General features: G+C 40.9%; 1 protein-coding gene across 1 annotated transcript; it reads right to left on the bottom strand.

Annotated features, from left to right (window-relative positions):
* Positions 1-2,121: 2,121 nt before the first annotated feature.
* On the bottom strand, positions 2,122-12,634 carry LOC144462542 (polyunsaturated fatty acid 5-lipoxygenase-like). The gene is made up of 14 exons (XM_078166601.1): positions 12,482-12,634; positions 11,370-11,568; positions 11,124-11,202; positions 10,720-10,842; positions 10,505-10,608; positions 9,834-10,000; positions 9,217-9,360; positions 7,800-8,003; positions 6,843-6,929; positions 6,560-6,729; positions 4,247-4,368; positions 3,979-4,079; positions 3,066-3,236; positions 2,122-2,832 (listed from the first exon to the last, which is right to left on the bottom strand). The coding sequence occupies exons 1-14, from the start codon at positions 12,632-12,634 to the stop codon at positions 2,653-2,655; spliced, it is 2,004 nt and encodes a 667-aa protein (XP_078022727.1). The 3' UTR covers positions 2,122-2,652.
* Positions 12,635-13,117: the final 483 nt, after the last annotated feature.

Raw genomic sequence — 13,117 nt, 5'->3', positions numbered from 1 at the left:
CCTAACCAGTACTTTATTTAAGTTTACAGTAGACCTTAGTGACAGTAGAAAGTATTGATCAAAAATCACCACCCAGAGAAAGTATTAAATGGATTAATTCGCACACACAGGTTAACATTTCATGCCACATCATAACAAAAAAAAAAGCAAATTTCCATAATATGTAGAATATAGGGACAATTAATTAAGAACTGTCATATAATTGTACTAAATCAATTGTGTTTGGCACTGTGTTTAATTCGGGCTTTGCTGTGTTTATCCAATGACAAATCAGCCAAATTACTTTTACATTAATATGCACCATGTTTGTTTTCCCTTCTACAGCACATGCAGATTGTCACATTCTGTTTGTGGATGATACATGTGTTTATACTGTAACTTGTCAATGCAGCATATTGCAGCTTATTGTATTCAACTTTTGTAACTGTGGGAAATTGTTTTTATAAAAAGTGTAAAACAAGGACAAGGACAGAAAGAAGCACCTCCCTCATGGAACACAGGATCATTGAAGCAACACCTCTTTCTGTGGTTACAGGAACCTCCTGTCCTCCATGAAACTGAGCTTACTTTGTTCTGAGTGATAAGTACTTGTTTTTCCACATGAGATGAAAGAGACACAGTTCACTTTAAAGTTTTGTCCTCTAGTACTCGCCTATTTTTCTAACATACAGATACAGAGCATGCAGTAAATCAAGCAAAACATAGGTACCTACATTTATTTATACTTCATTATGACAGTGAGTCATAAGGCACAGTTTATTTCTAAAGTGTTACAATCTTAATGCAAAATAATATTTTTCCCCACAGTAACTGATTTTGATAAGAGACCCTGTATATTCATTGAAAGACTAAGATTTAAGATGTAGATAATGATTTAAAACCACATTTTCCCCACAGTTAAAGCTATGGTCTACATTTAGAAAGATTGATCATTATTATTAACATCATTTAGATGGTGGTTATGGCCCAATAGTGCTAGCTACACAATGTGAAGAGCAAAAGGAACCAAAAAAAATCCATTCTCTCTGGCGGCTGCAGACCTGCAAAGAAATTGACCAATCACAGCCATTTGGGCCGCATGGCTGTGATTGGTCAATTTCGCTCCTGTCCTTGCTCAAATTTGCACTCTCACCCTCCGTCCAATCCCCTGGCTCCATTTTGACCCTCCTCTGCTTCTCGTCCCCCCCCTTGTCCCAACCCCCCTCTGCATTTGAAAGTAGAGCAGTTTGTAAGGCCCTGACACACCAGACCGACGTCAAAGAACTAGCAGCGACGAAGCCGACTGTTCCGTCGTCTACGTCGCCTCACGTCGCCCTGTGTCAGTGCATATGAACACACTACACAGACTACATCCGACGTGCCAAGTGGCACGTACGTTCTGCGCCTGCGTGAGAGAGAGTGGAGTGACAGAGTGGTACATCCTGACAGCTGAGGTGCTACCTATCTGTACAACCCAGCACCCCAGCACCTCCACTGGCTATTACATTCAGACTGTCCCGGTGTTTCCTCCACAGGCTCCACTTCACTCAGCTTCACTCAGCTGCCTGATAAACCCGCTGCTTCTTCCCACTTTAACCGGAATAACAAAGCAGGGCTCAATGCTCTGGCTGAGTGTCCCTCCCTCATGCTGCGGCTAATAATGCTCTGCTAGCCGCTTCCAGCTAGCCCGGCCCTCCATTTGGATTCAAACAGAGAGCCGGGCTAGCTGGGAAGCTAGCGGAGGCTAACTGACTGTGTTTCCCTCCGGTCATGCTGCGGCTAACGCTCCCAGCTAGCTCCGGTTTGTTATTCAGGTTAAAGTGGGAAGAAGCACCGGGTCTGTGGGGCAGCTGAGTGAAGTGGAGCTTGAGGAGCAAACACCAGTTAGCCCCGGTTTCACTACAGGAACATTCATTCGCTACAGGGGCGAGGGAATAAAACCTAAACAGCCAATCAGAGTGAGCGCTTTCATCGACTAGCTCCGCCGCCGATTCAACATGCTCAATCAGCCAAAAAGCCGCCAACGCTGAAGGGCCGATGGTGCAGGACACACCTCAAAAACTAGGCCAACCGACGGCCAAACTTTGGTCGACGGACAACCGTCGGCTTGGTGTGTCAGGGCCTTAAGGCCCTGGCCGAGGGGATGTTGTGTTTGGAGCGATTTTCAGGTTTTTGGAAGCAACAGGGCTTGTAAATAGAATTTCATACGTAGTATATTCTGTTCCACACTCCAGTCCAGAAGGTGGCGGTAATGCACCTAAACGTTGTTTGCCAACTGCCATAAAACGAAAGAAGAAGGAGAATAAGAAGGTTGGCTTATGACTGTGAAAGCCTTTAGCTGTTAGCTTCTGTGTGCCGGCCTTGTTAGTATGTGGGAGGAGGTGTGTCATTAGGAGGCTCCGAGGGGAGGAATCATGGAGCACAGAGGGAGGGGTGTGTTTGGGGGGGAATGCTTTTTTCAAATCTTTCTCATTGTCTTTCTAAACGTAGACCATAGCTTTAAATCAATTAGGTTATATAAAAATCAAAGATCAGTATAAAATGATCACATGCAGTAGCTTCCTTCCACCATAGTATCAGTTAAAAACAGAGCATGCAGTTTTTCCCTCTCTCACGTTCATGAATATGAAGCTGAATTTGGCCAACAGCTGAGGAGGTCACACCTTCTGATATTCAAATGGCCACACTATTTTCTATCTTCACTGGATCCATGTATGTGTATGGCACCTCCAGACTCATGTTTCTGATGTTGATGTGTGCACTTAACACTTGAAGCTCTCCTTGAAAAGCCTTTATCATCTCGCAGGGCATCTTCTCACTGAAATGGTCCCCTGGGTACTGGCCAAGAGGGACCTGATGAGATTAAAAATATGTTTTGAAAGTTGTTGTTTTTTTCCACTAACATTCAAATGTTTATCAATTGTGGACTACAGGCAAATTAATGCAGAGTTGTAGGAAGCAAGCAGGATTTTTTCCGTGGCTCAAAGAGGGTATTTTTGCTCTAATGACATATTAACCTTCATTACACAGCTTAAGCTTAAATGTGATTGTTGTAATTACATTTTCCAGAGGTTTTGGACACTTACATAGTCAGAGGATGGTTTGCTGAGTAACCACAAGGTAGACATTCCATTAGCTGTCGTGCCCTTGTCAGGTAATGTGTCCATCATCGTGGCCTGATTTGTTGTCCCCTTTTTGGTTGGTGGAGGACGGTACAGGGTGGTGGGAGTGTTGGGCATCCAGCCACCATAGTCATACTGCAATGATTAAATGAATGATTGAGAGATAACTGAGTATTAGTCTTCGAAGCCATGCCATATCAGTCTGTTTGTCAGTCAATCCACCACTTTTGATCCACCCTGAAATATTTCAACAACTATTGGATGTATCCCATGAAATTTGGACTGCAATTAAAATTTGTACAGACATTCATGGTCCCCAGAGGATGAATCCTAATGATTTTGGTGATCCCCTGACTTTTCCTTTAGCACAACTTCTTTGTTTTTCAGAGAAATGTCTTGGCAACTTTCTGTTGGATTGCCACTAACTTTGGTTCAGACATTCATGTTGACCTCAGGACATACTTTGGTGATCCTCTGACAGTTACTCCAGTGCCATCATCAGATCAAATTTTATTAGTCCAACACTTTGGTCTATGACCAAATAACTTCAAAACTAATGACATGCCCATCAGCCTCAGCTGTACTTTGTGTTTTGTACTAATCAGCAAATGTTCACATGCTTAAATGTTAAGCTAAGACTGTGATTTTAGTAAACATAACACCTGTTAAAATCTGCATGTTAGCATTGTAATTGTTCGTATATTAGCATTTGTTGCATTTAGTTCGGAGCATCACTGTGCTAAGTACAGTCCAACAGGCCTGTTAGCATGACTGTAGACTCCTGTTTATGTGGTCAGTCTCTCCAAAACCTCATCAACCCATTCCACAAAAACAGCAACATTATAACTGATCATCTCTGTAAATTAAAAAGCTTCACCTGTCCAGTGTTCACAGCTGAGTGTTGTGCTGAGCAAGTGAAGATCACCATGGTGACAAACTTGACCAACTCTTCCACTTTGGTAAAGCGCTGGGGAATTCCTGAGAATTAGAGGAAATAAACTGCATCTTTCTTGTATCTCATCTTACTTAAAGGTGCCTAGATGATTAAATTAAAGTTTGACATATGTTTGCATGTTGATTGTTTAATATAAAATATAAATATGCATATTTCTAATCACTGAGATTGAGTGTTTCTTTAAACCCACCTGTGCCTTTTCGGGAAAGAAATCCATGTTCAAAAATGTCCGAAATCCACTTCTGCAGTTCAGAGTCTTTCTTGACCTCATCATCATTCTTGTAGTAGAAGCCGAGCACTCCCTGCACAAACCTTTGAGAAATGTGAATATGTTCTGTAAAACACATTCTTTGTTGATATCTTTCATATACTGTAGTAGTAAAACATAACTCTTTTGTAAGACAATTTAATGTCCATCTCTTTAAAATGATCAGTTCTGTTCTTTTTAACACTTTGATACAATATTCAACACAGTGGATCCTACAACTTTAAAGGGAAAGTTTGAAACCTTCAGAAATTTGCCAGTTCACTTTCTTGTGAAGGGTTAGATGGCAAAATTAGTACGATAATGCATTAAGTATGGAGCTACAGCCAGATGGTTATTAGCTTAGCTAAGCATAAAGACAGGAAGCAGGGGGAAACATTTGGAGCCGGGCTTTAAATTTAAATATATGCCTACCAGCACCTCTACATTTTACTGATGTACACATTGTCAGGGCTTAAAGTACTCCGGCATGGCGCTGGATTTCCAGCTTGAAGGACATTTCTAGTTTTTTTTTTTTTTTTTTTGTGGCAACAGCTTGACATAAGTTAGCATTTAATGAATCATCTTCTGATTTTCAGCGAAGCCAAGGGCGTAGGTTTGATTTTCACATTGGTAGGGACATAAAAGTGTTCCATGTCAGCGACCTGTACATTGTTGATTTTTTAATGCAATTTCACATCATGCGAAACTGATCACTGCTTTATAATGCATATTTAGATATCTACACTAAATATAAGAATGTCTTGGTTAGTGTATTCCAGGGCCCGACCGATATGGATTTTTTGGGGCCGATGCCGATATTATGGAATAAAAAAACCTGATATATCAGCCGATTCAATTTTTAGGTTTTTCAATTTAAAACCCCCCGAAATACCTGCTTTTGATGGCTTAAATACACTGTGGCAAACCGCTCGGTTCAGTAAATGTGCTGTCGGCTCTTCAGTCTTCGCTACTTCACTCTGCTGTTGGGTCACTGGGGTGACTGTGGAGCGTGACATGAAAGGAGTCGGAGCGCCCTCTACTGGATTAGTAACACAAGGACATCATTTCTAAGTAAAACACCATATTCCCTGCATTTTATTAGTGATGAAAATATAAGTGTTAACATCGGCATCAATCGGCCACCATCTGGCCAACATTTGACTGATTGATTATGGCCATTAGAGAATAATCGTCAGCCAATTAAATCGGCCGGCCGATAAATCGGTCAGGCCCCAATGTATTCTCTAATGTTATCAGTTACATGAACATACACTGATAACTTCACCACATCTGTCTGTATGTGCTTGGAGATTAGGTTAATTGATAACTAAATTGTCCGTAGGTGTGAATGTGAGCGTGAATGTGTGTCAGCCCTGCGATAGTCTGGCGACCTGTCTGTACCCTGCCTCTCGCCCAATGTCAGCTGGGATAGGATCCAGCACCCCCCCGCCCCCGCAACCCTCAAGAGGATGAAGCGGTTAGAAGATGGATGGATGATTACCTTGTGTTAGCTTGACCCTGTCGGACACAGAGAAAACAGCATGCCGTGCAGAGTTTCCCCTATATGCAACTAGCAGCGGAAATATGACCACTGCTGCTGATTTTTTTTCCGTCTTAGCGCTTTAACCGATTATTTGGCGCTACAGACACTTCATTTAATAACATACTATTCATCGTGTTATGTCATTGTGCGGACGGACAGACGGACAGACAGGGCTCGGGCCGCATTTTTTGCAAGCATACAAAAAAGTTTCACGCATGTGAAAATTATTTTTCATGCGTGTGCTTCACCTCTGCTGCTACAACTCCATCCTAGGGGAAACACTGCTGTGTGCGTTTTGTGCAACAGGTGGATGTGGTAGTCTACCGGCAGAGTAGAGAGAGAGCTAAGTAGCGTTGAAGTAGAGTAGAGCAGGACAGAGAGATGGAAGCAAAATATACTAAACCCGGTGTTAATACAACAGAACTGGAGAGAAGGGTCTAAAATAAACAGAGGTGGGCATGGCTCAAGTAGGGCGCAAAATTATAGACGGACCTCTTCTGAGGATTGAAGCCCTGCATTGTGTACAAATGTAAAAATGACAAGGGCTTGTTTTAATGGGGACTTATATGCTGCAACTGTTTCATGCTATACAGTGGCCATGATTTAAGAAATCCTTGAGAAAACCAATTGAGTTACATAGGAGTACAAAAGCTAGCTAGTAGTGAAGGCAGGATTTGGGCTTTTATTTTCCAGTATCAGGACACCCATACTACCTGTAGATGATATCCCAAAGCTTGAGTCCATCATCCCTGTAGTAGAAGTTCGGCACATCCTTCAGCCCACGCTCAGCGATGTCCTCTGGTATGCAGAGGGAGGTGTAGGTCACTGAGGACAATGATCTCTGCAGGAGTGTCACCAAACCCTCTCCACCAGTGGCTGCAAACTAGCAGACAGTCAAATATGTCAGGAGTATAGTTAGAGACAAATACTGTGCATGATACTGAAAACAAACATTGTTTATGTAATGGTCTACTGAGTGTGTTGGTCTTTTTGTACCTTTGTGAAAACTCCATTGTCGGATATCAGATGATGTCGAGCCATATAGTTGATTTCAAGAGTGTCGTGAGTGTGAGGTATGAGGAGCTGAGGGGAAGAGCAAAAATATATTACTAACAAAATTACATGTTAACCAAGTCAGTAATCTTGATGCTACTTTAATATTTAGTAGTGAGAAATACTTAAAAAAATACACACACTAAAACATTATGATTTATCAACTCTTGGGAATAGAATGATGTTATGTGTTTTACTATAAGTTGTGTTTCACTATATAAGTTTTAGATGTGTGAACAATGAGAATACTGAGATGATTTCAGCTGATCTGAATGTGTTTGCTTTGCAGAAGTGGAGAAGTACAGGAGAGGAAGAGACATGAAGTCTGAGGAGCACATACCGCAATGCTTAGATAATTAGTTTCATATATGGTAAAAAGAATAGAAAGTGATATACAGATAGTAAGGTACAGCACGTGTAGGGAGTTGTGTTGTTCTCTTGTCTTTCAAAACAGGAACCACGCCCCCACCGCCAGCGGGAAGGAGTCAGATTAACACGAGGCAGGGGCGTGGTGTGGTGAAGGAGGAAGTGGAACTGCCAATGAGAAGAGGACAACGCCTTGCGTGCACAATGACACTCTGTTACGCTCAAATATACTGGGTCAGGGAAAGGACAGGAGGTCAGACTTCGTGAACTGACACACCTTTGTTGTTCGTCAGGGACGTGAAGTTGAGACCCAGAGCTCTGTAATTTTATTCCTTTACTGCTTAATAAACTACATTAACTGAGACCTAATATCTTCTCCTATTGCTTCATTAAAGAACACGCAGGACTGAGCTCACACATAGCACATTAGAGAGTAGGATGAGACTCTTAGTCCATCACAACTTTAGAAGATACAAAATCAGCAAGTCAAATAACCTACAACTACAGTAAGTTCAGTATTCTCCCCTCAGTTACCTTGTACAGTGGATGCACCATGGGCATGTTGCGCAGCAGTGACACTGCAAACACTTCAGCCAGCAGATGAGTGCGCAGCAGGTGAGAGTTGGCTTGATGCTCGTTGAAATCTGCACTTCTCACAAAAATCTTGGCCGTCAACCAGTCGTACTCAGAATCAGTAGGAAGGAAGATGGGGTTGTCTTCTGCTGGAGTCTGCTTCAGCTGCAGGAGAAGGAAGGAGGTGTGGTTCATTCTATCCAGTATATTCAATACCAGTACTGGTCAATATTGTTCAAGAATGTAAGTGAATATTCACTACTTTTATCATTCTTACATACATTAATACTTTTGTTTCATGTAAATAACACTGACTTGACTTTTGTTTGTGTCAGACTCAACTGTCAGCCCTGGATGTGGCTATTGGAGGAACTCTTTTTTACATGGCACATGCTCAGGCAGGAAGAAATGAACTGCCACTCCTTGCACAGAGACTTCATAGCTGCCATCTAGATACTAGCCATGCTAGTTGCTTCTTGCAAAGGACACAGTATCTTACTTAAAGAACACTTTCATTAAGGTGGACTCCTCCTGTCGCAGGGGAACTGCCATGTTACAGTTTGAATAATTGCCTTAAAGCTGTAGTTAGTAAAAGAAAGAATGAAGTAATTTTTTTCTTATAAGAAATAACTTTTTGTCATATTTGCTGAAACTGTCACTATTCTTACAGAGGAACATGAAACAGATAATCTGTGAAAAATCAGCTCTGATGGGTTGTTTTCATTCAGGCATGGAAGATTCTTGCAAATGCCATTAGGGGCACTGGGCAAGGCAGAGAACGAATGTTAAGATATTCTAGCCCTAGTTCTATTAGCACAGGTCCACCCTATACTGGACTCTGTAGGTAATACTCTCCTCCAATCACAAGCCAACATTTGCCCCATGGTGGAAACAGTCAACCAAAATACCAAGCACTGCCCACCGGACAGACCAATTTTCTTGTTTTAGCAGCTAAACAATACATTGAAATATTGACCCCAGCCCAAGGCTAAGCGGGACCCATGAAAAGGTCTGTGGTTTATCCTTAAATGGGATCAAGCACAACCATTTACTTACCGAGTTATATCACTGACAATATAAATTATTTGTATTTACATGATAAAAAAAAAGTGTTGTTATCATTAAAACACATTTTAACATGCCACCCCTCACAGATTTTGTGAAACGGTGGGGTCCATCTGACAGCGGTCAGATGTGTTAATCCCACTTACAGTAATTGTGTCCCCCTGCCCATATTTCCTAATGGCTGGCCTGTTCAAGATATAGTTAGAGTTTCAGCAAATAAAAACTTGTTTTTACAAAAGTTACATGTAAAACTACAGCTTTAATCAAGACTGTTACATCTTGGCTTTTAGCTATATTTGAGAGCTATATTCACCTGAATAGCAATTGGCTTCAGCTTGTCCTCAGGTGTTTTGTGGAGCAGGACGAGGGGAGCTGCCAAGTACTGCTTCGTCACAGTGTGGGTGTTTGGTGTTATTCCATCCAAAGGCTTGTAGTCACACAGGAATATGTTGCCTTTCTGTTTAAGCGAGGATGAAAAATGATTTGACTTACATGCGTACAGTGTGGATACATAAACTAAGTGAACAACCAGCTGTGTGACTTTCTCCATGGTAATAATTTATTTGAAGATTTATTCAGTCAGGATTTAGAGTGCATCATAGCACAGAGCTTCTTCTGACAAAGGACTCGTCTCTGTACTTGTTTTATTAGAGCTTAGTGCCACATTAACACAATTGACCATCAAATTCTGCTACAGAAACTGGAACATTTAATTGGCCTTAAAGGTTCTGCACTAAGCTGCTTTAAATCTTATTTATCCGATATATTTCTGAGGCAAATTGTGATTTGTGATATTGGGCTTTATAAATAAAGTTGAATTAAACTGAAATTGAATTGAATAAATAAAATTAAAACTGAATGTAAGTACAACATGCAGTTCCAAAGTTATTATGTGTAAATACTAAGATCAGTCAAGGTCAAGACAATCACCTTCATCTCATCTGCCAAGCTGAACTGATCACCGGGGAAGACCATCTCGTCAGTGACAGGAAAGTTATCAGGCAGAGCTGAACAGCGTTTGATCAACATGGGGTTGACACCATTTAGATACTGGTAGCCAAAAAAATCATCATCCCTCCAGTGCTGCTGGACATAGTCTGGAAAAAGAGTGGAACATCCAGTGAGTTTCAAACTCTGGGCTAGAAAATCTTGGTCAACCTCTGTTATCAGCTTAACGGTACACTTCATGTGCGACTGGACCACAGTGAACAATGTGTTACTCAGAATTCTCATTTTTATCTGATGGCTTTTTCTTTTTCTTTGGTGACATGGTAATTATTTCATCTTGTTTTATATCTTGTGTTTGGATTTTATTACTTTATTACTTGTTTTGGTAACAAAGCACTTTGTAGCTTTGTTTGGAAAGGTTTCAGATTAGTTTCAGATTCTCTTTATTAGTCCTCTGTAGATCAACAAGGTTCAGTGAAATGTATTTGGACAGGAGAACAGGGCAGTTCAGCAATGAAATCACTAATTGCAATAAAGATAAGAAAAAGTGACAATATGTTGGAAAAGAAGGTAATGATAATAATAATAATAATAATAATAATAAAATAAACATTATTAGTATGCATACAGAGCTAACTATTCCATCAACCCACCTGATATGTGAGTCGATCTTCCTTGCATCGCCACACTGATAGCAGCAATATCAGGCCATTTCTCCCTGGAATTAGCCAGTCCATCTAATTTCAGATGAATCAGGCTAGAAAATAAAAGCAAAGAGTAACTTTATTATGATTTCTTAAATCTTTTTGATTGGCAGGTACAAAGTTACCTAGATATATAGATACCAAACAGAATTTGAGGACTTTACCCTGTCCCTAGAGTGTATGCAAACTCTAGGTCCTTGGTGAAGGAGAAGCGGACATCAGGAGGCAGATCAGAATAGCACGTTGCCTCCATGCAGTCGGGTATTCCCCTCGCATACACATGCCAGCTGGGTAAAAACAGAGACAAGGAGGTGATGAACTTTGGATAGTCTACCAGTGTATGTGCAGTTTTAATACACTAGTATAATAGTGTCAGAAGTGTCACATATTCAAAAATATTCAGAATTGCAATTTTGCAAAATGTGTTCTATATATTTTAATAAACCCTGGCAGGTGTAATGTACAGTAACAATGTCACATGGCAAATAATTTATCATTATATATCAGGGACATTCAATTAATTTTGGGCTGCAGGAAGTTAAAATGTGAATAAACCCTGAGCTCTCACCGATACTCTTTGTCTCGTTTCTCCAGCTCTTGCTTCCGAAATTGAATGGCACGAGAATAGTCTTCAAAGTCTCTCAGAGCTCAAAGAAAGAACCAAAATAAGGTTCAAAATCCTGAATATATACAGTATGTTTTCATAAATTTACTTCAGCCTCCTTACTGTCTAGCTTGCAGAATTCGTCTGTCTTTGATATCTTCTGTAACCAGTGAACAATGTACAGGATGCAGACAGCAAATTTCCACAAACCTGTTCCCTCTCTGAAGCAGTGCACCTTGCTGTCAGTGATCCATCTGTAGATGGGAAAGTTGTAGGTGTGTCCCTCAGGGGATTTCACTACCACCTTGGCTGGGAACCAATCATCCTCGAGAAAGAGGTACGTTTTTTCCAGCTTTATCAGAATCAGCTCTCCAATGGAGACAGGGCAGGACACAGTAAAAGTAGACACCTGGAGTGATGACAGAAATGGTTCAAGAATATTTCAAGAGATGAAGAAAAAGTGTATTTGATAACCATGAACTAATAATTAACAATAATTAGCAAATATTACTGAATGTAGAAGTGTCATGAAAATACATCCTGAGCAATATGTGCACTGCGTAAAATACAATTTTTGAAAGAATTTTGGTGATCATCTGTTGTTTTTGTCATCTTTGTAGGTTGTAGGTTGAAGATTTTCAGAGTGGCACATATCCTGTTACTGCCCACCTGAGCCTGAGTTCTCTAAATTGATATTTAATGTGCCTATAATCTTATTGAGGTAAAGCTTAGGAAGCATGTTACACATGTGTTACCTTCCTACCTTCTTTAATCAACAATACTTTAAATAAATGCAAACCATAAACAAAAGAGGGATGAAGGTCCCGGCCAAAAAGAACATAAAAAGTGGGGGCTGCTGGGCCAACCACACAGTGGGCTGTCGCACCCAGCAGCTCCCACACTAACTACCTAAATTAAACATCTAATCTCAACAAAAAACAAACAACGAAAACTGAGTTACCGGAGACCTCCAACCCAAACTACAATAACAAACTAAAATAAGAAAGGAGGTTGCACGCTAATCCATGCAACCTCCGCCTAAAAGAAAGGCAACAAAAGACAGCTCTCTAAGCTGCCTGACGAATCTGTGTGTGTGTGTGTGTGTGTGTGTGTGTGTGTGTGTGTGTGTGAGAGAGACCCCCTCTCACTCTCTCGGGAGCTTTTATCAACTCCTCCCATCCTCGTCAGTCTCAAAGGCTCCACCTGTCAGGAAACTCAGATGACAGAACAAGAGGAAGAGAGAGAGAGAGAGAGAGAGAGAGAGAGAGAGAGAGAGAGAGACGTAACACATATAAACTTAGAAAAGGAAATTTCTGACTTACTGATTCTTTCTCAAAGGCAAACAGCCCTTTGAAGTTATGGAGCTGCTTGGATGCGCTCTCCCCATCTTTTCCCACCAGCGTAATGTAGACCCTGTCTTCAGTGCCAGCATGGGCCACACTGCCAGTATGTACCGTCACCTCATAGTTCGCCATTTCACTCTAGTTTACAAAAGAAACATGGTGGGGAGAGAATTATAATAACCCATAACACTGGGTTAACAGCAATGGCGGCTGCTGGTCTTTCAAACAGGGGAAGCTCACTTTACGTTTACATCATAACATTTGTCATATTGTAGCGAGGCAGTAACTTATAAAAGGAACATTTAATTGAAGACATTTTTCAACCACACTCACGCCATAGAACCACAGCAACCACACCTCAAAGATTTTCAGATGGGTTTAAACACCTGAACTGTGTCTACACCACCAAAACTGATTTTCTCTCAAAACAAGTTTCCCTGAAAGAAGCAGTACCTTAACACTGGCCCAGGTAACGAAAAAGTGCTATATAGCAACATACTCTGAACATTCTCAAATATTACTGAAGCACACATTTATTTATATGTGAATTCTGCCAGGTTGGCTAGCTAGCTAAATTCTTGTTTTAATGTTAATTCAATAGTGCATATTTGACCA

Source organism: Epinephelus lanceolatus, chromosome 3, assembly GCF_041903045.1.
Source record: "Epinephelus lanceolatus isolate andai-2023 chromosome 3, ASM4190304v1, whole genome shotgun sequence".
NCBI lineage: Eukaryota > Metazoa > Chordata > Actinopteri > Perciformes > Serranidae > Epinephelus > Epinephelus lanceolatus.
The sequence above is the reverse complement of the archived record's forward strand: the minus strand, read 5'-3'. Positions and strand labels throughout refer to the sequence as shown.